The 26,825-nt window shown below is 34.7% G+C and overlaps 1 protein-coding gene across 6 annotated transcripts in view; it reads left to right on the top strand.

Annotated features, from left to right (window-relative positions):
- The first annotated feature begins 372 nt into the window (after positions 1-372).
- Rnpc3 (RNA binding region (RNP1, RRM) containing 3) overlaps positions 373-26,825 on the top strand; it is a 71,418-nt gene continuing 44,965 nt past the window's right edge. For 2 of the 6 annotated variants that reach the window (XR_008722576.1, XR_008722577.1), the window contains exons 1-15: positions 373-637; positions 2,516-2,563; positions 3,730-3,848; positions 6,828-6,911; positions 7,252-7,363; positions 8,083-8,151; positions 8,783-8,925; positions 11,755-11,880; positions 13,111-13,259; positions 16,902-17,063; positions 18,276-18,370; positions 19,329-19,387; positions 21,373-21,505; positions 22,156-22,227; positions 23,286-25,190. Coding sequence is in view for 2 of the 6 variants with exons in the window: in XM_055628091.1 (XP_055484066.1) it covers positions 446-637; positions 2,516-2,563; positions 3,730-3,848; positions 6,828-6,911; positions 7,252-7,363; positions 8,083-8,151; positions 8,783-8,925; positions 11,755-11,880; positions 13,111-13,259; positions 16,902-17,063; positions 18,276-18,370; positions 19,329-19,387; positions 21,373-21,505; positions 22,156-22,212 (1,548 nt within the window). In the remaining 4 variants the exon portion in view is untranslated. Of the gene's footprint in view, positions 638-2,515; positions 2,564-3,729; positions 3,849-6,827; positions 6,912-7,251; positions 7,364-8,082; positions 8,152-8,782; positions 8,926-11,754; positions 11,881-13,110; positions 13,260-16,901; positions 17,064-18,275; positions 18,371-19,328; positions 19,388-21,372; positions 21,506-22,155; positions 22,228-23,285; positions 25,302-26,825 lie in introns of those variants that run through there. The other 4 variants (XR_008722579.1, XR_008722578.1, XM_055628091.1 and 1 more) reach the window with 4 other exon arrangements.

Below are 26,825 nucleotides of genomic sequence, written 5' to 3'. Positions count from 1 at the left end.
TAAATGCTAGGAACACACTATGCATTTCCAGAGAGTTCCCTCTTCACCAGCCTTAATCACTTCCTGAAAATCTAGATTAAGATCCCAGGGAGCAGCAGTCCAGTACCAGTACACTGTTCCTCAGTACTCGGTCCTTGGGACGACACCCTCTCTCCCATGACTGACGTTCCTCTTTCTTCTTCGATTAGATTCACGGCCTGCTAAAGTAGGAGTCACTTTTCGGCCCCTGTGCTATGCCTCAGCGAATTTAAACCCAGCGGCACCACTCCACGGTCAAAGAACCTAAGCGTCGCGCTCCGGAGGCCATTCTCGCGAGACCAACTCTCGCGGTATTTCTCTGGGTCCAGAATCCTTAGCGCGAAGCGGACGGTCGTTCAGCTCGGCCTCTGTGCACAGACGCCGCAGTTGGCAGCGAAGCCAGGCTCCCGTCGGTTCTGCGTGGAGGATGGCGGTGCCTGAGCCGCCGCTGCCGCTGTCGCGGGGAGGCCCAGGCTCCGCTTCGCTCTCGCCGCCCCGGGGCGACCGCACCCTCCTCGTCCGGCACTTGCCGGCCGAGCTGACGGCTGAGGAGAAGGAGGACCTGCTCAAGTACTTCGGGGCGCAGTCGGTGCGCGTCCTGTCGGATAAGGGGCGCCTGGTGAGCGTGCACACCTCGCGGGGGGTCGGGGCGGCCCCCGCTGTAGGACCTGGCCTGCGGGGACGGGCCAGGCGGTCTGCGCGTGCGCAGCTTGTGGCGCCGGGCTGTGATCGCGGAGTTAGGCGGAAGCTACGAGTTGGCCCAGACGCCAAGTGACACCTTGTGGTGTTGTGTGCACTTTGTGTACACACTCCTCCCCTTCCAGTCCCACCCTCCTTCTACACCCATGTCCCTCCCCAAGTCCACTGATAGGGGAGGTTCTCCTCTCCTTTCTGATCTTAGTCTATCAGTTCTCATCAGGAGTGGCTGCATTGTCCTCTACCGTGGCCTGGTAAGGCTGCTCCCCCCTCAGGGAGAGGTGATCAAAGAGCAGGCCAATCAGATTATGTCAGAGGCAGTCCCTCTTCCTATTACTATGTAACCCACTTGGACACTGAACTGCCATGGGCTACATCTGTGCAGGGGTTCTAGGTTATCTCCTTGCATGGTACTTGGTTGGAGTATGAGTCTCAGAAAAGATCCCTGTGCCCGGAGGTTTTGGTTTTGTTGCTCTCCTTGTGGAGTTCCTGTCCTCTCCAACTCTTGCAGTTTCCCACTTCTTTTATAAGATTCCTTGCACTCTGCCCAAAGTTTGGCCATAAATCCCAGTATCCGCTTTGATATCTTGCAGGATAGAGCCCCTCAGAGGCCCTCTGTGGTAGACTCCTGTCCATTTCCCTGTTTTCTCCCTCCTCTACTGTACATCCTCTTTGCCTTTCTAATTTTTTTTTTTTGAGGGAACTAGACTTTGTAGATTTTTTGACAGTCATAAAAACTTCCTGAAGTAGTCTTATGGGAACAGTATTATGAGAGTTGAAAGACCTTTTGTAATGCTCAAATATTTTTTATGTTTGATTTTTTTTTTCCAGGCACAAAGATACTATTATTAGTAAGTTTATGCCAGATAGTCGTCTGCGATGGAGCCAGACCCCGATGGATTTTAATTTTCAGTAGGATTTAATAATATAGTCAAAGTTGAGAACTGCTAATGGAAGACCAATTTTGAACAGAACGTTATGTATACCAACAAATGCAAAGAAAAAACACTTTGACTTAATCTAAGTATACTAATGCCATCTTGGATCAGATTGGTCTAATAAACAACTCAAACTTATTAATGTAATTTGTTTCACCTTTTTAATGATGGTTTTAAAAACAATTTAAATTAAAAATTAGACTCATTGAGACAAATTACAAAAATAACGCACAAAGAGAACATTAAATTTGAGGGGTGATTTCACTGTTAGCAAATGCTTTTAAATTTTATCTTGGACTGTATAGAATGAAATTTTAAGATCTTTGGGTGTGATGAAAAGTATTCAAGATGTTTAAATGTTTTAAGATTGATCCTTTTTGAAATATGGAGAGGTTTTAAGTTTTTACTCTAATTATGTATATTTGTGTGTGTGTGTGTGTGTGTATTGGGTGTGCAGGAGTGTAGAGGCTGGAGTTATAGGCGGTCATGAAGCTGCCTTGCATGGCTATTGGGATCCCAAAGAGGTCCTTTGGAAGAGCCCTACTGACTTTTACCACACACCCATCTCTCTAGCCCACAATAGCAGAGATTTTTGAAGTTGTGTTTTGTTGAACTGTTTGCTATTATAAAACATCGTGTTTGTCCTTGTCCACTGACGTTTAGAGGCTGAAGAGCTTTCATGTCCAAGAACTCTAACCCAAGAAAGAGTTAGAATCACTAGATTGAAACTAGTAATCAGTTAGTTAAAAATTTCCATCCTTTCTGATAATTTTAGTAAAAAATAATAAATTTTATTAAAAGGTTACTTTTTATGAGAAACTTAAATCATATTGGAAATAATATATACCTTAATTTTATTTCAGAAACATACAGCATTTGCGACTTTTCCTAATGAAAAAGCAGCAATAAAGGTAGGTCTTTTTCTTTATTACTGAAGCTTTCAAAGATTTCTTATCCAATCTTAGGACAGAAGTGGGAGTAAAGGTAAACAGTCATTTTAAAAGCAAAATTATTTACATTCCAAGAGTTCCTCAGAAACTCATGTTTGACACAATGAATGTTGTATTTAAACTTAGCTATTATTCCCAATGGTACTTTATTATGACTGCAAATATTTAAAACATGGAAAGACCCCAAAATCTGAATTCCAATTCCAGACATATTAGATAAGAGATATTAAACTCTTTGCATCCATGTTTTGGACTGTAATTGTCTGATTTTATGTGATATTATTAGGGAATATAGTTCATGTTGAATAAGCCTGTAAAATATATAACACTTTCCTTCATAATGTCTGGAGCAGTGCTTCTGAGCCTATGTGTTGAATTTCAGACACCCTGAATATCAGATATTAACATGATTCATAAAAGTAGCAAAATTATAGTTATAAATAACAACAAAATTCAGTGGTTGGGAGTTACTATGACATGAAGAACTGTATAAAAGGTCGCAGCATTGGGGATGTTGAGAACCACTGCTCTAGAGAGTAAAGAAAAGACTTGAAATGATAGAGGATGGAATTTAATAAATGAGTCTAACAAGCTAGATTTAGATAAAACAGTTAATTTGTGATGACAGATGCAAAGTGGAACATATAGGTGAACGTACTGATGATAGGGAGTATAGTTCACAGCTCTCATTAGTCTCATTTGTCTCAAAGTAAAAGGTGAAGTGTTATTCTAAGTGAACAGGAGAAGAAACAGTGTGAGGCAACCTATCAAGGAAAACAGAAAACTCTCCTCTTAAAAGAGTAGTGCAGTTTAAGCCGAGATTGTGAAATATAATGATCAGGTCACCTTGAGATTTTATTTTTGTAGTTAGAATTTAGTGTGTGACCAGAAAAGAGATTATGTTTGTTTTGTAGCTATATTCAGTGTAGGTACAAGCAGAATTAACATAGGATTGGAGTCAGTTCAATTTCATTTTATTAATATAGAGTGCTTTGATAAGTAGTAATTGAATGATAAAATACCTGGAGATAAGACATAACTAAGGAAATATTTGTAATACTAATAGTAAAAGAATATAAATTTTGTTCTTTTAGGATGACTAATAGGCTTTTTTATTGTACCTAAAGGCATTGACAAGACTCCATCAGCTGAAACTTCTAGGTCACACGTTAGTTGTTGAATTTGCAAAAGAGCAAGATCGAGCTCATTCACCATGTCCCACCTCAAATACAGAGAAAAAGAAAAGGTATGTAGACATTCAGGTTTTCCTCTCATTTTGAAGTATGAGTGTGTTTCACTCTTTTTTGTAGTTATTGTGTTATTGATAAAGAAAATAAGTTGAAAGCATAATGAAATGTTTCATCAGTAAGTTTTAAAAGTAAAGCAGTATTTTTGTTTCTAGTTGTGCTGAGGACTAAACCTTAAAAGGTTAACAAGTTAAGTGAAAAAGTGCAATGAATGGGGTTCTGCATTAATGGAGGAAGAGCAACTACATGTTAATTATCCATTATCCAAAATGTTTGGGGTAAATAGTATTCAATGTGATTAATATCTTTGAAGTATTACCCCACGCCTAGAAATTCACTTGTTTCACATCTGCCTTGTACACATTTCATGAAGGTAATTTATATAATATTTTCAGTGTGTCCATATTTTGTGATGTGTTACTTGAGGTTACCAGTGTACTATTTTAATTTGTAGTATCACGTTGCCTCAGAGTTTCAGATATACGATTTCAGATTTCAACTTGTAGTAATACCACTCTTTAGAAATTATTATAGAAAATTAATAGCTTTTTTTGATGACCTCCCATTTTCATTTAGTCCTTATTTTGTGTAATATTTTGTCGTGTGTCTCTGCATCTGTTTCCATCTGCTATTGAGGAAGCCTCTGATAATGACTGGATAAGGTGCTGGTCTATAAGTATAGTGGAATATCATCAGGAGTCATTTTATTAAATTTTTATCTTTTTAATTAAAATTTTTTTTTTTAAAGACCAGCAGTGTTTGGTTTTCTCCTAGGTCTCTGGGCTATCTAGTCTTTGGTTGTTGGTTACCCAAGCAGTGTTAGGCATGTACTCCCACTCTCGTTGAGTGGGCCTTAATCAGACGTAGCTTGGCTACTCCCATAGGCTCTGTGCCATCATTACCCTAGCATATTTTGCAGGCAGGAGAAATTATAGGTAAGGTTTTGTGGCTGGTTTGGTGTCCACCTTTTTCTTTTGGCAGCCTGCAGAGTACCTTCCCACACCAAAGATGGGAGAATGTAGGGACCATGTAGGCATCAGCTTGACTTCTTTTTTCCTTGTTCAATGAGTTGTGTCTTTGGCAATGGGATTCACCTGTCGCTTTGTGAAGAGCAGTTCATTGTCTCAGCAACAGCCTGGGTTATTTATATGGAATTTCCAGGGACCAGTGGTTAGCAACTCAATTGAATGTAACCCATTCCTGCCACTGGAAGCCTTGATGGGTGAGAAGAAATGGCCAAGGGAGACTCCATGACCCTCATGAACAGAGTACCTCATTAGTACTACTGTCTTAGTTTGTGTTTTCATTGCTGTGAAGAGACACCATGACCAAGGCAGTTCTCATAGGGGCAAACATTTAATTGGGGCTGACTTACGGTTTTAGAGGTTTAGTCCATTATCATGGCAGGAAACATGGCAGTATACAGGCAGACATAGTGCTGGTGGAGCCCAGCATCTAAGGTAGTCAGGAGGAGACTGAATATGTTTCACACTGGGCCTAGCTTGAGCATTTAAGGTTTCAAAGTCTGCCTCCACAGAGACACTCTTCTTCCAACAAGGCCATACTTCCTCCAACAAGGCCACACCTCTTACTAGTGTCACTCGTTGTGGCCAAGCATTTAAACATACGAATTTATGGGGCCATACCTAAACAAACAACTAGTCACCTTCATACATTCCAGGAACTTTCCATTGCACTAGGTTTTCACACTACCCCCCAAGTGTCTCCCCAATTCTAGCTGTTTCTCCCCCAACTCTCCCTCATTCCTTTTTTTCTCACAGTCTTCCTCATCTCCAGTCTTCTGCCCCTAGTCCCATCAAATCCTTCCCCATAGAGCTCAGGAATTCCACAGAAGAGGAAACAGAAAGATTGTAAAAGCCAAGAAGGAGATAGGGGACCCCAAGAGAACAAGGTCCTCTGAATCAACTAAGCAAGTTATGTGCATAGCTCACAGAGACTGAAGCAGCAAGCACAGGACCTGCACAGGTCTGCGCCAGGTCCTCTTTCTATATATTAGACCTATTAGCTTAGTGTTTTTATGGGTCTCCTGACTGTGAGAATGAGTGGGTCTTTGACTCTTTTCCTCCTGGATTTGCGTGTCCAACTTGGATATGAAAGTTTTTGCTTCATCTTATATTTTTGTCATGTTTACTTATCTCTTAGAAACTTGTTCTTTTGTACTGAGAGCTAAGAAAGAGTGTGGAGCCAGAGGGCAGGGGAGGTGGAGGAAGAACCGGGAGGAGTAGAGGAAGAAGAACCTATAACCAGGATATATTGTATGGGAAAACAGTCTATTTTCAATAAAAGAAAAACATGAAAGAAATTAAAGAACAGTATTTTAGATCCAAGCCATGACTTCTTACAGTTCTTTAGCCTTTGCAGAGATTTTACATTAGTTGATGTCATTCATTTCTTTTCTTTTGTCTTCTTTCTTTCTTTCCTTTTTTTTTTTTTCTTTTTTTTTTGGTTGAGACGGGGTTTCTCTGTTGCTTTGGCTGTCCTGGATTCACTTTGTAGTGCAGGCTGGCCTTGAACTTACAGCAGTTCACCTGCCTCTGCCTCCCTGAGTGCTGGGACTAAAGGCTCACACTACCACGCCTGGGTTTAAATCCCAAGATCTTATTTAAGAGGTGAGGGTGAAAGAAGTAAGGCACTGCAAGTCTGTAATTGTGTGAGAGATGCATATTGAAAAAAAATTGAATACCCCAGTACCCTTATAACATATTATTTTAGTTTTCTTGTGATGATTTGGAATTACGATACGATGTTCATGCACTGGATGTGAAATCTAAGTGTAGGGAGTAAGTAGAGTTCAGTTGTACTTTTCTTTCTCAGCAATGCTTATTTGAGAAGTCTTTTAAAGTTTCTTTAATGGAATTATATTCATAATGCCATGTTTGAAAATATTTTTCTTTTCTATATCCATTTTTTTTTACTTTTTCCAAAGATAAGATTATCTATGATTCTGTATGTTCTAGGTTGGATGACACTGTGGAAGATGATAAAGAAAAGAAGGAACCTGACCTTTTAACAATAGAGAATGGAATTGCACCAAATCACGGGTTTGCATTTTTTTTTTTATTATTCTGCCTTTGTTATTTGCCTGTGTGTATACATGTATTGTGCATAATATTGTAAATAAGATAGTTTTTAAAGTCAGCTTTTTAATATGTCATGTGTAAAATGTGCTGAATAAGCATTTTAAGGTAGTAGGGTTTTTTTCACTGTCTGTTTAGGTGTTCAAAGTGAACTGATAAGCAATTCCTTTAATAGGAATATTAAGGAATAAATAGATTTATGACTTTCCAATTTTGTGTGTTAATAGATTATCTAAAATGAGTCATTGATAAGGAATTATTAAAACGTAATAAACATGTACCTTAATTTATTTTGTTTTTGTAGGTTAACCTTTCCTCTAAATTCATGCCTCAAATATATGTATCCACCACCTTCAAGCACAATCCTTGCAAATATAGTAAATGCTCTGGCAAGTGTCCCTAAATTCTATGTACAGGTATGCAGAATCAACTTAACTTTTGCTTATTGTATGAGTTTATAATTTGATTCCTTATATACTGTGTTTATGCTCATACATATTTATTATTTACAAAACTTAACAAATTCCAGACAGGCAATGTTCTATGTAATGTTTTAAATGAAGTGAACTGTTACTACAAATACAGTATAAATGGATGTTGATAGCAGACTACATTGGGAAATATAATTTGTTATAACTGTTATTGAGTATAGCATTGACTTTGAGAAATCCTTAAAGGTATGACTGGTAGCAACTGTTTGAAAAACTTGACAGTAATGTTACTTCTCAGAAGTATGAAATACAGATGGTATGTTTTTTTTTCTTTATCAGCAACAATTATATGAGAACATTTTCAGTATTTTTTTTAAAATCAATAATTGTAGAAATTTGTAGGAGGATTAAGGTCCTGAGATATACTGACGCCTTAATTAATATACTGGTGCCTGAGAGGACTTTGGTTTTTACTAAGTTAATCAAGAGTGCTTTTACATGGTGGGTGTGTAGTACAGGCCTTTAATTCCAGCATTTAGAAGGAAAAGGCAGGAGGATCTCTGTGAGTTAAGGTCAGCCTGATCTACATAGTGAGACTATTTCAAAATAAAATGTTTTTCCAAAATACTTGTATTGTATAAAATATGCACGGTTAATCATGACATTAATTCTATGTGACTTTTTGAATATTTTACCACTTTAAGGTGCTCCATCTTATGAATAAAATGAACTTGCCCACACCATTTGGACCGATTACTGCACGACCTCCTATGGTAAGAAATTTTTAGAATTTTCACAAGCCACAATTTTCTTTCCTGAGTTTTACAAGTTTTGCAACAATTTTGTAGCTACTAATAGTAAAGCTGAGAACCTAAAGTGGAAGAAAGTGGGACTATGAAAGAAATGCTTTCATTAATAAAGCCAAAATTTCTTCCAGTCATTTGGTGCCAAGTATATCATCCTGTAAATATAAGATAATTGTATTTAATTAAGTGAATTATTTAAAAATTTCATTGCTGTGGTTTTGAATCATTCTTGGACCCAAGTTGTCTTCACTATTGCCCATCTCCGTTGATTAGGACATTTTGCAGATCAGAAGCAAAGAAACGATTATATGGAGACTTCTTATGCTCTTATTCCACGGCCTAATTTACAGGTTGAAATACAAGGTGTCTTTGCAAGTTTTATATAGTTAGATGGCCAGGGAAAGTAGAAAACAAAACTGTTTTCATCTAGCAGTTTGTCATCACAGATATTACCTGATTATAAACCGAGTTTATAAAAGAAAAAAGAGAATCATTCATATGGAATGAGATTCTGTTGCTGAGAATCAAGAATGTGTACAAAAGTTTGTCTATTCTGTAAATATCATTGGTTTTCATAGTGTTTTGTTCTTTTAAATAGTATGAGGACTATATGCCATTGCATGCACCCCTTCCACCTACATCACCTAGACCACCTGAGGAACCTCCCCTACCAGATGAGGATGAGGATTTATCTAGTAAAGAATCAGAATATGAAAGCAGTGATGAGGAAGACCGACAGAGGTTTGTGATGTGACATACTCACTTTTGTTCTAAAGATAATAATGTCAGAGACAGTAACTGCTTCTCTTACTAGGGGGAACCCACATGAAGACTAAGCTGCCTGATGGCTACATATGTGTAGTAGTTCTAGATTCAGTCCATGCATGGTCCTTTATTGGTGCTTCAGTTTCCGTAAGGCCCCTAGGCCCAAGTTATTAGAGTCCCTTGTTCTTCTTGTGGAGTTCTTGTCCCCTCTGGGTCTTTCTATTCTTTGTTCCACTCTTCTACAGGGCCCCTCTGCATAATGTTTGGCTGTGGGTCTCAGCATCTGTTTCAATCTACTGCTGGTGGCTCTCACAGGACATTTATGCTAGGTTCTCATCTGCAAACAAAACATTTAATAATGTCAGGTTGGCTTTCCCCCATGGGGTGGATCTCGGGTTGGGTGAGGCATTTGTTGGAAATTCCCTCAATCTCTGCTTTATCTTTATCCCTGCATATCTTATAGGCAGGATAAATTTTGAGTAGAAGATTTTGTGGGTGGGCTGATGATTCCGGAATCTCCCTGTACTGGAAGTCCTGTCTGGCTAGGAGGATTGCGGGAAAAGAGTTGGAGGGGGGTGGGCCCAATACTGGTGGAGGGAAGGGCCTATGATTGGGATGGAAAGTAAGTTAAAATAATAATAATAATAAGGGAAAGACTTGCTTTTCCTATATTTCTCATATAATTATGCAAAATTAGAATGCCTTATATGTCAGACATCCCAATGATCTTAAGTCTATATAGTAGCTTAGTGGATATTAGGGTCTTTACAAAAGTTTTAAGATGAAGCCTAATTTTTTAGATTGGTGATTTAGTATTACTTCATTGTTTATGGTTCCATATTTGTTATTTTGCTCATTAAAAGTTTTCATAGCTTCAAGTTTACCCCTTTCTATAAAAAGAAAAAGTTTTTTTTTAACTTGTATTTTTTTCTTTACAAGGACTTGTATTTCTAAGGTGTTTTGTAGATAGGAGTGTAAACAATGTGCTGAAGAATTTTAGTCACCTGACCCATTCGTTCCTAAAGTAGCTGGTTGTTAATCAACATATCAGAATTATACTGAAATACCTGGGAGTTAACTTATAATAATAAATACAATCTATAACCAGCCATGTCCACATTTTTTTAGGTCTGTGGTTACTCAAGACAGCACCGTACTCCTTACCTTACAATTATAAAAACAAAAGAGAAATGAAGAAATCATTGTCCCACAATTTCTTGAGAGTATATCCTAAGTGACCCATGTGTTCTACCATCTTTGGAATCAAGCTTTTTACAATTAGGCTATTTGGAAATACCATATCCAAATCACAGCAGTTATATTCCATGTTGTTTTAACTCTCACACTAGCCATGTTTGTTATTTTTTTATTAATGGTCTAATAACATTTCATTTTTCACATTTTGTTTTATTACTAATTAATACATTCAAAATGGTTTTCAGTCTTAATATTTAAGTGAGTCTAATACTAAGCTCAAGAAAACTATACATTAACAGAAAATTGGACCAAAGTTGTAGTGGTATTGAATATGAATTAAATCATTAAAGCTTGTTATATAAGATATCTCTCACGTGAAACAGTTGTATGTTATTATTTAATCTTATGCTATAAGCAGACTTAACAGGAACTTTCGATGTAGTATAGTATTCTGTTCACTAATTTAGTATTTACCATGATTTCATAGTAGGTTTATAGGTAATAAGTCATAATTAAATTCATATTTTGAACAATTGATTGTTCTTTACAGTATTCTCTTCAGAATGATTTCTAGAGGAAGTTTGTAGGATTCTTTGTATAATCATCCATGTTACTAACAATAAAACTCTTCATTGGTTTACTTTGAGATTCTACATTGTTATCTAAAGATCCTGCAAAAGAATTGTGAATTCTTAATTTTTTGGCATATAATCTAAACCAATCTTAGCTACAAGAATTGGCCATACGTTTTCTTGTAAGTACAAAGAACATGTCATAACTGTTCTACATTCATGGCAGGAAATCAGCCATATTTATACTTCATGAATAGGTTTGGCTGTATTCCAACTAAACTTAATGTATATACAAGAGCAGATAGCTAGCTTGATTCGGTCCTTGCACCAACCCTCACCTCATGATTAATGGGTAAATGTTACGAATACTAATTACTATGCACAAAAGTCAGATGTGTTAATAAGATTTCCAACCCAAATAGAGACTGTAAGAAGCACATATAATCAGCATTAATTTTACTACCCCACTCCTATCTAAGTTGTGATTCAAAACCTAGTATCTCCCCATGGGAAAATGAAATTGTAGGTGGGATTCAAACTATTAAGTAACAAGGGATAGAATCTATTTGGAATAAAGACATTTTACCTTATTGTAAACTAAAGAGTAGTTAAAATGATACATTTTATTATTCTTTTAGAAAGTGTTATTAATTTTTAAGTAAGCTTGTAACCTATTTAGAAATGCTTTAAAAAGTAAGAGTAGTGATCTTAGAAATGTGATAATATTCTACCTCAGACCCATTTTTATTTTTGTAGGTTTTCATTTAAAAATGTAGCATGGAATTCTGCTTAGATTTAACTTGAGTCTTAAAAGAGAACAAGTACAATTTCTAATACATGTTTTTATAACTTTGTTTTTTTTTTTTAAAAAAAAACTATTTTAGTGAGGTCAATTTAATATGAAATTTGGTCAAATTGATACGCCTATTGTTGGCTTTAAAGTTATCCTTATTATTTTTAAATGTATATTATATTTGAGATACAGACCATAGTCTATAATATCAACTCTTGTTTGCCTTTTTTTTTCTTAACCTAGAATGAATAAACTAATGGAACTAGCAAATCTTCAGCCAAAAAGACCCAAAACAGTAAAGCCACGCCAAGTAAGAAAAAAGCGAAAAATAAAGGATATGTTGAATGTGCCTTCATCAACTTCACATAGGTAATTTTACTAATACTTATGAAATGAGGGTTGTCTGTGTGCTTTATTTGCTTAACTCAGATTATTCTTCAGTGTGGCAGTTTGTCAATTTACTTTGCTGACCACGGTGTTTCTGTTTGCCAAATAGTTTTCACAGTTACCTTTTTAACCAGCATTTGATAATACTCAGTATTCATTTTACATTAATGTGTTTTCTCTGATTAGACATATTTCTACTACTTACTAGTGACTGCAGTTTTAACATCATTTAACTTTTCTGCAAGTTACATTTTAATAGAACTAACCTGGTGTGTAAATTGTGACACCTAATCCCTTTCTCTCCTGATGTTGCAGTCTTATGCTTTAAATCCCTTAGCAGTGCTGAGTAGCAAAAATAATGAAAACCATGTTCTCTAGCAGCTACACTAAACAGTAAAAATGAACGGCTTAAAACAATAGTGATAATTATTTAATGCATTATACTCAAAATATTATATTGTCATAAATCCGTATAAAATGTTATTGAGCAGTTAGACATATTTTCTTTACAGAAATTTACTAATTACACATAGCTAGTGATTGTAAAAGTTGCATACTACAGACAGCACTGACTACACAGTGAATAGTATACTGTATACTATATACTGCCAGATGATACCTGTAATCACAGCACTTGGCAGAGGGATGCAGAATGATTTGAAATTGAAAGTCTTTTTCTCCTACATAAAGCAAGTTTATCCCTGTGGTAAATGGTCTGGCAAGGTTATTTTGCACACAAAATTGGGACCAATGGTGATTCCTAGAGTTTGATCCTAAATATCCACATGGAGGAAGAAAGACCTATCTACCCAGTTTGTCTGCTGAGCTAAATGTGTACATACACAAAAGAAATGTCAAACAACTGAAACATATTCTCTTGTACTGACTGAACAATTACATATCTTCCTGCTCCTAGTAAATATACGCTCTAAATATCAATGGATAAATTCTGACTTTTTCATCTACCAAATAACTTTATTTAATCTTTGAATGTCCTTTAACCTCAGTTTCCTCATCTATGAATTAGGTGCATAATAGTATTATTACAAAACTGTTGAGCTTTATTAGACTATTAAATCTAGTTATATGTAGTGCCTAAAATAGTGACTGTTTTATCAGTGTCAGCTTCTTAAATTTAAAGAAAATCTGAAAGTGTTCTTAGAATTTTATTTTAAATTATAAACTTATGTTGTCATTGTTTATAAATACCAGTTTGCATCCTGTGCTGTTACCTTCAGATGTATTTGACCAACCGCAACCTGTAGGTAATAAAAAAATTGAATTTAATATATCTACCAACATGCCAGCAGCAATTAAGAACGATTTGGAGAAGAAACAAAATAATGAGGAAAAAAATTCTGGTAAGAACATTTTAGTTATTTTATATGTTAACAACCTTTTTATGTTAAAATAAATTTTATATTAGTGTCTTTCTCCTCTAAGTATGCAGTTGCAGATTGCGGCTGTAGCTCAGTTGGTAGAGAGCATGCATAGAGTTCTGAGTATACAGTACTTCAGAAACTGGAGAGCATGGTAATGCAAGTTTATGGTTCCATTGTTTGGGAAGTGGAGGCAGGAGACTCAGAAGTTCAGGGACATCATTGGTTAATCGGTGGAGGACAGCCTGAGATAAACAGGACTATCTAAAATGTAAAAAGAAGGAAAAAATTTTTTTTTTGCAAAACTTAAAGTAAACTGTATGTTCTAATAAGATGGACTAATTCATTTTGAACTCTTATCTAAATTAAACTTAGGCTAAATGGAAAGATTGTCATTGTTGCTTTTTATTTTTGATATTCTGAGATAGAATCTTCTGTGTATCCCAAAACATGCTTAAACCCGTGCATCCTTATCCCATTGCAAATATCAAAGGTGTGCACCGCAATTCCTGGCTTCTTTTGTTATTGTTTGCTAGAGATGCCATCTCCGTGAAGTTCAGGGCTTTGCTGATTTAAATGTAGATAATAGATTTATTTACATTAACAACTTTTCACTGCCTGACTTATATGCTATTCTGTGATGTTATTAACAGAGTTGTATGTTTTTTGAGAAAACAAGTTTTGCAGTCAAGTTCTTACACACACACACACACACACACACACACACACACACACACGTTTTACTTAAAAGTCAGAGGACTAAAACATTACAGTGCTTATTTCAACTATTAATGACATTCTTTATTTAAAAGGATTGCTTTTTGTTTTTTTAATTGCATATCTGTGTATTTGTGAAAGCAGATTGACACTTGAGTAAGGTTGCCTGCTGAGTATAGCTGCCCTCCAAGGTCAGAATAGGACATTGGCATCCTGAGATGGAGTTACCAGCCTAGCATGCTGGTAATGCACTTCTGAACCTCTACTAGAGCAGTATGTACTTATAACCACTGAGCCATCAGTCTTGCTTCACAATGACATCCTTTAAATATATGTTATCTAATATAAGCTATTAGAAATTTAATCACAACAACAGTAATAAATAAAATCTTTAAATGTTAATATTCCAAATTCCTTTATCCTTTATCTTTCTTCTACAAAGGTGGCTAATTTGTAATTGTCTTTGTGTATGTTACTCTAGACTTCATGCTGCAAGATTTGTGTTTCTAACAGAATAACTTACATAAATTTGAAGAGGATATATTTATTCAGGTTACTGTTTTAGGAGGCCAGCCCGGTTACTTGGGGGCTGTGAAAGAGCATATGACAGAGAAAAATCACTATTTCAAAGTATCCAGGAAGAGAAAACAGTATGAAGTATAAAGATCCCTTGATCAGTAGGATACCTTGATCACTAGGGTCTTTCAGAGGCCTCCTGTGGTAGGCTGCTATCCTGTTTCTTGTCTTCTCCTGCTTCTGATGTCTATCACATTTGTCCTTCTGAATGAGCATCTTCCCTAGGGAGGGGGAGTAGCCATAGCCAGGATATAAATTTAATAAACTGTAATAAATGATAATCATAAAAAATATACATAAAGAAAAATAATTAATATCAGAGAAGAATAAATAAAATTAAAATGAATAAGGAAAAAGAAGGATACTAGGATCCAAAAATTCCCTTCAAGTTCATATGGGATGACTCCTCACTGGAACAATCTCTTAAAGTTTCAAACCATCTTGCAGTATTGCCATGCCAGAGGTCAAATCAAGCCTTTAATGTAAGGGCTCGTAGAAGATATTCTAAATTTAAAATGCTTTATCTCACATATTTAAAAGCATGGGATATTTTATTTGTTTTCTTCCTAGAGTTTGTTATATAGGTTCTATGGACAACCTTTAAAGTTTACAGGCTCGTGAGAATAAATTTATGTTATTTCTGTGTATGTGTATGTACACTTGTCTGCATAAGTATACACTCCCATGTGTGTGGTTGTACACTGAGGCCAGAAAAGGGCATCTGGTGCCCTCCTCTATAGCTCTCAATCTGTCCTCTGAGTCAGGGTCTTTTCCCAAGCCTGAGGTTCTCATCTTTGATAGGTTTAAATGAACATTATGCTTCTGTTGCCTTTTGAGCTAGGGTTACAGGTATTTGCAAGGAATGCCTGGTTTGTTACTTGGTTGCTAGTATACAAGCTCTGATCTTCATGGTTGTGGGGCAAGCACTCTTAATTACTGAGCATTCTCCAGCTTCAATTCTGTGTAATATGCTAGAGTAAATACTAGAATATATTTCTTGTTACATATTTGAATACTTTTGTAAATAAAGAATTCTATTAAGATTGTATATGTAATAAGTGAACTTTCAATTCCTTGTTCTTTTTTTTGGTATAGTAACACTGTATTGCCTTTTGAATTAGCTTTATTTTTAATGTTTCTGATTTTATTTGCTGTTTTCTCATTTCATGGCAAGTTACCTTTTATTAATATAGTTTTACTATAATAAATACAATTTAAATGTTTACTGGGCACATTTTTATGCTCAATTGAATATGTTTATGAAAGGCAGCTATCATCCAATTCTGTGTCAGTATCAAAGCAGTAAGGTGGCTAGTGGAAACTTCTGAGGTCTTTGCTGTTAATATTTTAGACTATAGATACTCTGTATAGTGGATATTACACATTAAGACACTTGTAATCTAAAGTGTAACATGTTTTGTATCATTTCACCAGCTAACTTGAGTTTTCCATTTGCTTTTAACGATGTCTAGTAGTATTTAATTCTATCCATCCAACATTTTTTTGTTGTTGATGATTCTAGTCAGTTACTGCTGATACTAAAATTCATATTTTTAAAATTTAGTATATTGCTAGCTAAAGTAAAAAGCTTAAAAATCCTTAATTTCTTAAGCATGAATTATTTTCTACGAAGGATGAGCAGCAGTATTATTTACTTTTTCTTGGGGTGGTGACAAGATTAATTGAATTGTTTTGTTAATTTCAGCATAACTTGCTGACACAAGTCAAGTCTTCAATTTATGTTAAAAAGAGTAAGATTAACAGTATCCTAATACAGCATTATGACGTTCTTGTAACCATTGTAGATTATCTTGAGTGACTGTATTTGATTAGAATACTAATTTTATAATTTAATCAATTCCACATTTATTTTTAGCTTACAATCATTACTGTTTCAGAGTAGGTAGGTTAAACAATCATTTGCTACATACCAATATACACACTCTAACTAACAGTGAACATTTTCTTTATGTTCCCATTTGTTACATCAAACTGGGTATGCTAAAGCGCAATTCATTTTTTCCTTCTTTCCTCTAACTAGTGCTACAAAGCAAGCATTTGGCTCTTGTACAGTAACAGTAGTCCAAACCAAAGTCACACCTTATCCCCCAGAACTCTACAGCACTATTCTTTGGGCATTTATAGGAAAGATTGGCTTGTTTCTGTCCTGAGACACTGAGCAGTACAAAAAGTTACCAAATGATACTTTTGTAAATATAAAACAGGAAAAGAAATCTAAGATATGTTTTGAGGCAAGAGATACTTTTATTTGTTTTGCTTTGTTTTTTTCTTCTTTTCTTTTTTAATGACATATTGATGTTGAACTCTTAGATTCACCAGAAACTGGAGATGATGATTCAAATACAGGATTTGGAAAAATTTTCCCCAAACCTAACTTGAACACCACAGAAGAGATTAAAGAAGACTCTGATGAAATGCCCTCACAGTGTATTTCTAGAAGGGAATTGGAAAAGGGTCGAATTTCTAGAGAAGGTAATGGAATGGCATAAACCAACACATAATTCATCTTATATTTTTTGTTCTGTTTCCATTTTTCATAGCTTATTGAAATAAGAAATTTCTATGGGGTCATTTACATTAAGATCGACACTTTAATATCTCTATCTAGTTAGTTTTCTTTCTTTTAAAACTCATACAGGGGAAGTTCTTTAACATACATTGTTTGCAGTCAGTATTTGGGTAACCAATAAGTCCTACAAGTCTGGAGTTACATTATTTTGTATATAAAAGAACTGACTAATCATCATAGAATCTAAAATAGATATGAGGTGATCATTAAAGTTCGGTGAATGGAAATCTGAATTTAGAATTTTATATCACAACAATATTCTTAAAAAAAATTTACATTTTAATTATTTTCTATATGACAAAATTTCAGGATCAAGGCAACTTATAAAAGAAATATTTAATTGGGCTCTTGTTTTCAGAGCATTATAGTCTATGATGGCAGAGTAAGATGCCCCGAACATCTTGGAGCTCACACCTTGATCTACGAACTGTAGGAGGGGAGAGCACACTAAGAATGGTACAGGGCCTTCAAAGCCTCAAGGCCTGTTCCCAGTGACATACTTCCTTCTCATCCTTCCCAAACAAGTCTATTAACTGGAGATCAAGTATTCAAACTTTGAGCCCATTGGGCCATCTTACATTCAAAGTACCACACTGCTAAATGATTTTATATTGTTTTAGTATATTTTTTGAATTAGTGATTCCTTTCTATTGTTGTGTTACAATATCTTTCTTCGTAATAGTGAAGAATCAGCCTCCAATTAACATCCTTGTATATAAAATCTAATTTCCCCAAATACAATATTGGTAATGAATGTGAGGAACTATAAAGAAGTTTGGAGAGCTTTTGTCTGAAATTCCTGGCTGTTGATTTTGAATGCATCATTTGTATATTTTAATATGAAACTGGCTAATTTTGGGGAATACATTTTAAGCAGAATAGTTACATAAATGGTTATTACATAGTGATGATTTTTAAATCATAAAATGACTCTTAAAAACTTTAATATTATTTGGGGATAAATTTTAGTTCTAATTAATGGAAAAATATTGTTATTACTGTCTGCTGTTAATATTTTCATAAAGTTTATTTCTTTTTTAGCACTTAAAATTGAATGTTATAATTTTATTTGAAAAATTGCTAAAAATACTTTATATCTTTGTTTTGTTCTTAAGAAATGGAAACACTTTCAGTTTTCAGAAGTTACGAACCTGGTGAACCAAACTGCAGAATTTATGTAAAGAATTTAGCTAGACATGTTCAGGAAAAGGTAAATTGAAATTTGCAGTTTGATTTTGTTATTTCACTTTTTTTTTAATTTCACTTTTATTTTTATTAATTACAGTTTATTCACTTTGTATCCCTCCTGTACCTTCGTCCCTCCTCCCCACCCAATCTCACCCTCCCTCTTCCCTACCTGTGTCGTGTCCCTCTCCCTTTCCACTGATAAGGGAGGTCTTCCTCCTCTTCCCTCTGATCCTAGTCTATCAGGTCTCATCAGGAGTGGCTGCATTGTCTTCTGTGGCCTGGTAAGGCTGCTCCCCCCTCAGAGGGAGGTGATCAAAGAGCAAGCCAATCAGTTCATGTCAGAGACTCCCTGTCCCCATTACTATGGAACCCACTTGGATACCGAACTGTCATAGGCTACCTCTGTGCAGGGGTTCCAGGCCATCTCCATGAGTGGTCCTTGGCTGGAGTATCAGTCTCAGAAAAGACCCCTGTGCCCAGACTTTTTGGATCTGTTGCTCTCCTTGTAGAGCTCCTGTCCTCTCCTGGTCTTACTATCTCCCACTTCTTTCATAAGGTTCCCTGCATTCTGCCCAAAGTTTCGCTATAAAAAACAAGAAAACATGAAATTTGCAGGTAAATGGTGGGAACTGGAAAAGACCATCCTGAGTGAGGTATCCCAGAAGCAGAAAGACGCACAGGGTTTGCACTCACTCAGAAGTGAATATTAGATATATAATATAGGATAAACCTACTAAAATCTGTACGCCTAAAGAACCTAAGCAAGAAGGAGGACTCTGGCTAAGCTGCTCAATCCACATTCAGAAAGGCAAAGAGGATGGACATCAGAAGAGGGAGAAAACAGGGAACAGGACAGGAGCCTACCACAGAGGGTCTCTGAAAGGCTCTACCCTGCAGGGTATGCAGGCAGATGTTGTTTCACTTTTTATCCTGGGCTTTTTCATTTGTCTTTTTCTCTTATTTTAAATTTCAAATTCTAGGATCTTAAATTTATCTTCGGAAGATATGTTGATTTTTCTTCAGAAACACAGCGGATCATGTAAGTGGCAGTTACAATCTCAGTTTTGTTGTATAAATCATCGTGTTTCATTATGCTTAATTGTTTTTCTTTAGTGTTAAAAATCACATAGTAAATCATCTGTTAAATAAATTTCCTCTTAGAAATCTTAGAACAAGAAGAGATAAATATTTATATAAATGAGCAAATAAAACTTTTAATATTTTAAATCAGATCATATCTATTACAACTATTCAAATTTTCCTTGTATGAAAGCTGATACAAACTCTGTGTAAAGAAATACTTATGCTTATATTCTTCTAAACCCTTATTGACAAATGTAAATCTTCTGACAAGTTTTGTCACTAACTCATAGACCGTAAAGCATTGTTACTCACCTTTTTTTACATTGCCTGAGAACTACCTAGAAAGCTTCCTTAAATGATTTTCTTGGCCCAGCTCCAGAGATAGGTTTTTTTATTTGTGTCAGGCCTCTTGGATTTGCATTTCTAAAACTAAAACTGAGTTTAGCTATTTAGGTTTATATTAATTTTAAGTAAAACCAAATACCCTGTGTGTCTTTTTGGATATATTTTATGTTCATATGTACAAGTATGTATAATTGTAAAGTAATTGTAAAGATTATATTTTCATTATTACTTGCCTACAATTACAATTTGAGGGAAAAAAAAAAAAACAATTCCATTTGGAAAAAGCTGTACATTCCCAAGTGATAATTTCCTGTGAGGCTAGTAACTGTGTTTTTAAATGTTCTCACTGCATTTCCTTTTGAGAGAGAGAGAGAGAGTGTGTGTGTGTGTGTGTATGTATGTGTATGCCTCTACATGTTTATCATACACCGTTTTTTGTTGTTGCTTTTGTTTTGCATTTGTTTGTTTGAGACTGTAGTTTTTTGGTGGCCTAATAGTCACCAAGTTGGCCTTTTTGGCTGGCCAGTAAATCAGGGTCCATTTGTTTCTGCTTCTCTAGTTTGCAATCGTAAGCATATATATCACCATGCCTAGCTTTTTCTTCTTTTCTTTTCTTTTCTTTTTCTTTCTTTCTTTTTTTTTTTTTTTTTAATGAGTATTAATAGGATTGCTCTTGGGTCCTTTTGAGATCAGTGCAAGCACTTTTCTAGTTGACCTGGAACTTAGCCACATCACTTAATTCTATTTGTTTTATATTTTTTGGTTTATATTAGATCACTGTTTTCATTGTAAGTTGTAATCTCATTTTTATAAATAGCTTTTAAAAACTTATTTTCTCTCAAAAATGTTTATATATGAATATACTATAGAATAATAAGATATGGGAAGAGTATACTGGGAATAACGTGAGTTAAGCTGTATGCTTGAAAGAGTTTTTCTCTCCATATACCATTAATAAAATGACAACTGAGTAAGTGATAAGTCTTCTACCTACTCTAAAAGTCTGTAAATGCTTATAATAATGTAAAATCAGTAGTGCAAATTAGCTGTTTGGATTCTCTTAGCCTTTTATACATTTTTTAATCACTTGAGTGTATAGTATTGAACTCTTTGGAAGATATTTTCAAAAAGATTAATTAAAAATATTGGTGAGCCATAGGAGTGTATGCCTTTAAAACTAGCACTGGGGAGACTGAGACAAGGGTCTCTGAATTGGAAGCCAGCCTGATCTACAGAAGTGAGTTCGGAGACAGCCAGGGTCCCTGTCCTGGAAAAACAAAAGAAAAGAAACACACAGAATAATTTTAGCCTGCTTTACTGATTGTATAATTCTACTAGAGCCTTGAATCATGGAACAACAACAAAGATTTTGTTTTTCTTTTGCTAATGGTATAATTTTAAAATTATGAGCATATCATCGTTGTTACTTGTTAAGAACAATACAAAATAGAACTTCAGAATATTTAATTCTAATATTTCTTGTTCTGTTGTTACTTCGAAATAGCGAAAGTTTGGATTGTTAAGAGCTTGGATACATGGTTTTAAAATTGATGTGCTTTGAATCATTCTTTTTTTTTTTTTCTTCTTTACTTACAGGTTTGATATTCGCTTGATGAAAGAAGGCCGCATGAAAGGACAAGCTTTTGTTGGACTTCCAAATGAAAAAGCAGCAGCAAAAGCCTTAAAAGAAGCTAATGGCTATGTTCTTTTTGGAAAACCCATGGTGGTTGTATCCTTGAAACCATGCATCCTAAAATCATAAGCTTTTTAGAGATAGTATGTAAATAATTAGATGAAACTATCATTTATAATAATGGCAACAGTTGTTATTCAAGTTTGAGTTGTTATTTAACAGTTAAACATGCTTTAGCTCAGTCAGATTATAAACTTACTTACGTAACTATTGGAAAATAGTGTAACCTCAGCATTTAAAGTAAAGTTTGGCCAAGATTATACATTTATGCAGCTCTAAATTATTTTCTCCTGTTAAGCTCAAGTGATACTATCTACAACTATACGTGGAGTTACTAGAAGGGGTTCTTCAGTAGTTTTATTGTAATTCACATTTCTACTTTCATATTTCAGTGACCAAAATATATCCTACATAATTGTCTTGTAGTAATAAATTCAGGTTTTAAATTAGAATTTCATGAGAGTATGGATCATCAAAGTGACAGTCATAAAGGAAGGCAAATTTTTTTATTTTTTTATTTTATTAAATTGTGGCAATCATGCAAGAGTTAGGAAAAGTATTTTTTAAGACTTGTTTATTCTATATTAGATATTAGTACTATATATTATGTATCCTTCTATATTAGGTCTTGATTTAAAAAAAAAAAGTTTATATTCACTATGGAAGCCTTAATTTTAACATATTAGCAGTTTGCTCGATCTGCTAGACCAAAGCAAGATTCTAAAGAAGGAAAACGAAAGTGATAAAAATGAAGAAGGGTAAGTATAGATAAAGCTTTAAAAGTGAAGACATTTTCATGGAGTAAATGTAAGCAAGCATAAAAGTATTATTACAAATTCAGAAATATTTTAGGGGATTTTAAGAAAATTTCTGTGTATACAGTTCATTCTTCAAAATTTTAACTGTAGAGTGAAATAAGTTTGTATGTAACAATTTTGAAGAATTTCACAAAGAAAATGATTGATTGTTAATTTTATGTTTGTTGCATGGTGATTTTTTTAATTTCTAACATGTTGTAATCTCTTGGAGAGTGTGATAAGAACAGGTTGCTGGCCCTTCTCTCCAAGAGTTTCTATGTCAGTAGTTCTGAGATGGGTGACCAGTAGTCCCATTTATTCTGAAACTAAGGGATTTCTCAGCATGTAGTAATTGCAGCTAGTGCAAGGAATAATATCTGCTGAGCTATAGCTAGTTGGGTATCTTTATTGGCAGTGTACCAGTTGAATAATCATTTGAGTTCATAGGTAACATTGTAGGTTTTGATCAAGGAACCACACTTTGAAAACGGAACGAAACAGTTATTAAAATTCTATAGTGCTATGTATTTAAAATTAATAACACTTAAAAATATTATTTTTAGGCATTGTTTGTTTGGAAAAGGAAGTTTCTCTACTTAAATGAGCAAATGATTTCAAGTGGTGGAATTAAAGACTTTAAATTCTTAAGTTATATTACTTAGAGAAATCAGTGCCCTTTGGGGATTTTTTTTGGAGGGGCCTATTAGAGATAGTTTACTTCTAGTTATTTTACTCTTAGAACCTGGAAGAACATGAAAATAATTAGTCAGAATTTCTGTTTAGCTAGAAAAAAATTAAAAACAAAACAAAACAAAAACCTAACAAAATAGAAATATTTACCTAGTGTTTAATATCTGTGTTTTTCTTCGGATATTTGCATATGCTTTCAAAACGGATGTCTCATAAGTATTGTACAGAAAAAAATGAATTTCAGTCTGTTTTTTAGTAAATTGTTTAAAAATTTATTGCTATAGACCAGAAAAAAAAAAATAAAACTACATTCTGCTGTTCTTCTTTAGAAGCATTCCTGCGTAAATACTGCTGTAATACTGTCATACAAGTGTATCCTTTCTTGTATCCTTTTGGGGCAGTGGTTTTGTTTATTTACCTTCTATCATTTATCCAGGTTAAGGAATACTTTTTATTCAAATGAAACATTTCTTTAATTAGTTTTGTATCCTGGACAAACATTATGTATTTTAGACATACTGTTTAATTTTTTACATTATATAAACCCAGGAGGTTTTTTTTGTTGTTGTTTTTGTTTTTTTTTTTCAGCGAAAGTTAGTGAATCAGGTCACTTTGTTTATACATTGGTTTTACCACAGAAATTGGTAATATTTCTTATAATGTGAATTTCCTCAATCTAATTCAGGAACATGCTTTTTTTTTATGTCATATCACATATAGGTGTTGTTTTACTTTCATTTTTATTGCTGTGACAAATACCCTCACAAAAAAAGCAACTTAGGGAAAAAGGGATTCATTTGTCTTACAATTCAAGGTTTCAGTCCATTGTTGTGGGGAAGTCAAGGCATGAATTGAGGTGTAATAGCCACAGTCAAGAGCAAAGATAGAGCATAAATCTTATAACTTCCTTATTCTGAGCTAGCTTTTTCCTGTCTTAATCTGTTCATGGCTTCCTTTCCTAAGGAATGGTGCTGCCCAAAGTTGGCTGCATCTTACCTCACTGAACAATCAAGCCTGCTGTGCCCTCCGACCAACATAGTCTGATAATGCTTTATTAAGACTTTTTCCAGGCAACCCAACGTTCTGTCAGGTTAACAGTTAAAGCTATCCAGTACAGTTGTTTTGTATAACATGTTCTAAAATTTGACTTGGAAAGGATCTTCTCTTAGTTTTAAATATATTGAAAACTAACAAGATTTCTGTAGCTACAGTAACAGATTTCACATTGAAAATGTATTGAAATGTCCTTGACAAGTGGAAGGATTTCCTTTAATCTGTTTTTTGTTTTTCAAAACAAAAACATCCAAAAACAATATATATATATTTTATGTATATGTATCTATATACATATATATATGAAAAGATAAACAGATAAGACACGTTAGACTTTGTATAAGTCAGTAAATTACCTTCCAGAAATAAGAAAAATAATTACAGACTGTATGATGACTAGAATCTACCAGAACAGTCAGTTTCAAATTCTGCACATTTAAATCCTGAGAACTTTAAATACAAAATGTTGACGTACCTGTTGATGCTTGTTTTCCTCCTTAGAGTTTGATTCTCGTGTTTTAACATGAAGAGAACCACCCAGGATGATAGTCCGATGTATAAATATTTCTATAGTCTATTCACGTAGAGCTAATAAATCGAAAATCACTTCAAATAACATCCAGTAATATAATTTGAAAAGTTCCCTTAGTAATAGAGGACCTAACAGATTTGGATGCTGCTTTGTTAAACTGGTTGGCCACTGAGTATTAACTTTGTCACCAGTATATACATATATGTGTATATATATGTGTGTATAAATGTGTGCATATATATATATATATATACACACACATATAAAATATATATATATACATATTAGGAAAATAAATAACCTCAGTGTTTGTGAGAAATTTTGCTATTATAAGTGCTGCGAAACTTTTCAAGTTCTGTTACTTGTAACCCAAAGAGTAGAAGCTTACCAAATTTGATATTGCAGTCCCTTGATGAACACATTTGAAATATTTTAAATATTAGTAGCTGTTATTTACAGACATTTTGTTTTGCTGACATGATTCACTAATTTTCCATATATAAATATTTGAGCTTTGTAAAGTTAATTAACTCAATTATTATGATTCATTTAATGGACTTTTGTGGTGTTTTAGGTTCCTTCTGAATTCTATATCTTTCAAGTACTATGGAACTTGGAGAGAAGAAATTGACTGCCTGGACTATGAACTGTGCGTAACAAACAACTTTGAAAGCAGTTAAAAATTACATATCTTGAAGTTAGTGTTTGGAGATACATTATAATATCTTATTGCATATATAATAAATTATTTTCTTCTCAACAGTGTCCATGTTTTTTATAACTTGGTTTATTTATCTAAGGAAGTATAACTTACTAAACATAAACTTTCATTAATAATTTTATAGTACTTAGCTTTACGTTTTTCTTTTATTCTTACCTTTTTATTTTTTATTCTTTATACAGTGCATTTTCACACGTTTATAAGAATTATTTAAATAATTATAATTATTAAATCAATTATTAATTAAATTAATCATTAAATTTATTATTATTTTGAGATTAGTTTCAGTTTTTTATTGGCTATTGTCCACTCTTTTTTTTAACTTTTATTAATTATACTTTATTCACTTTGTATCCCCCATAAGCCCCTCCTTTCTCCCCTCCTAATCCCACTTTTCCTCCCACTCCTTCACGCATGCTCCTCCCCAAGTCCACTGTAGGGGAGGTCCTCCTCTCCTTCCTTCTGATCTTAGTCTATCAGATCACATCAGGAATGGCTGCATTGTCATCTTCTGTGGCCTGGTAAGGTGGCTCCCTCCTCAGGGGGAAGTGATCAAAAAGCAGGCCAATCAGTTTATATCAGAGACAGTTCCTCTTCCCATTACTATGGAACCCACTTGGACACTGAACTGCCATGGGATACATCTGTGCAGGGGTTCTAGGTTATCTCCATGCATGATACTTGGTTGGAGTATGAGTCTCTGGAAAGATCCCTGTGTTCAAACTTTTTTTCGTTCTGTTACTATCCTTGTGGAGCTCCTCTCCTCTCCAAATCTTACTATTTCCCACTTCTTTCATAAGATTTCCATGTACTCTGCCCAAAGTTGGCCATAAATCTCAGAAACTGCTTTAATAGTCTGCAGGGCAGAGCCTTTCAGAGGCCCTCTGTGGCAGGTTCCTAACTTGTTTCCTGTTTTCTTCTGATGTCCATCCTCTTTGCCTTTCTTGATGGGGACTGAGCATTTTAGTCAGAGTCCTCCCTCTTGATTTGTTTCTTTATGTATGCAGATTTTAGTAGGTTTATCTTATATTATATGTCTGTATGAGTGAGTATATACCGTGTGCGTCCTTCTGCTTCTGGGATAGATCCCACCATTTACCTGCAAATTTCATGATTTCTTTGTTTTTCATTGATGAGTGATATTCCATTGTGTAGATGTACCACAATTTCTTCATCCACTCTTCAGTTGAGGGGCATCTGGGTTGTTTCCAGCTTTTGGCTATTACAAATAAAGCTGCTACAAACATGGTTGAGCAAATGTCTTTATTGTGTACTTGAGCCTCTTTTTGATATACGCCTAGGAGTGGTATGACTGGATATTGAGGAAGCGCTATTCCTAGTTGTCTGAGAAAGCACCAGATTGATTTCCAGAGTGGTTGTACAAGTTTACATTCCCACCAGCAGTGGAGGAGGGTTCCCCTTTCTCCACAACCTCTCTAGCGTGTGTTGTCACTTGAGTTTTTGAACTTGGCCATTTTGATGGGTATAAGGTGAAATCTCAGGGTCATTTTGATTTGCATTTCCCTAATGGCTAATGAGGTTGAGCATTTCTTTAAGTGTTTC

The sequence above is a fragment of the Psammomys obesus genome, unplaced genomic scaffold (assembly GCF_907164565.1).
Source record: "Psammomys obesus unplaced genomic scaffold, mPsaObe1.curated_primary_1811, whole genome shotgun sequence".
Taxonomy (NCBI): domain Eukaryota; kingdom Metazoa; phylum Chordata; class Mammalia; order Rodentia; family Muridae; genus Psammomys; species Psammomys obesus.
Note: the sequence above shows the minus strand (reverse complement) of the source record. Positions and strands in the feature narration are given on the sequence as shown.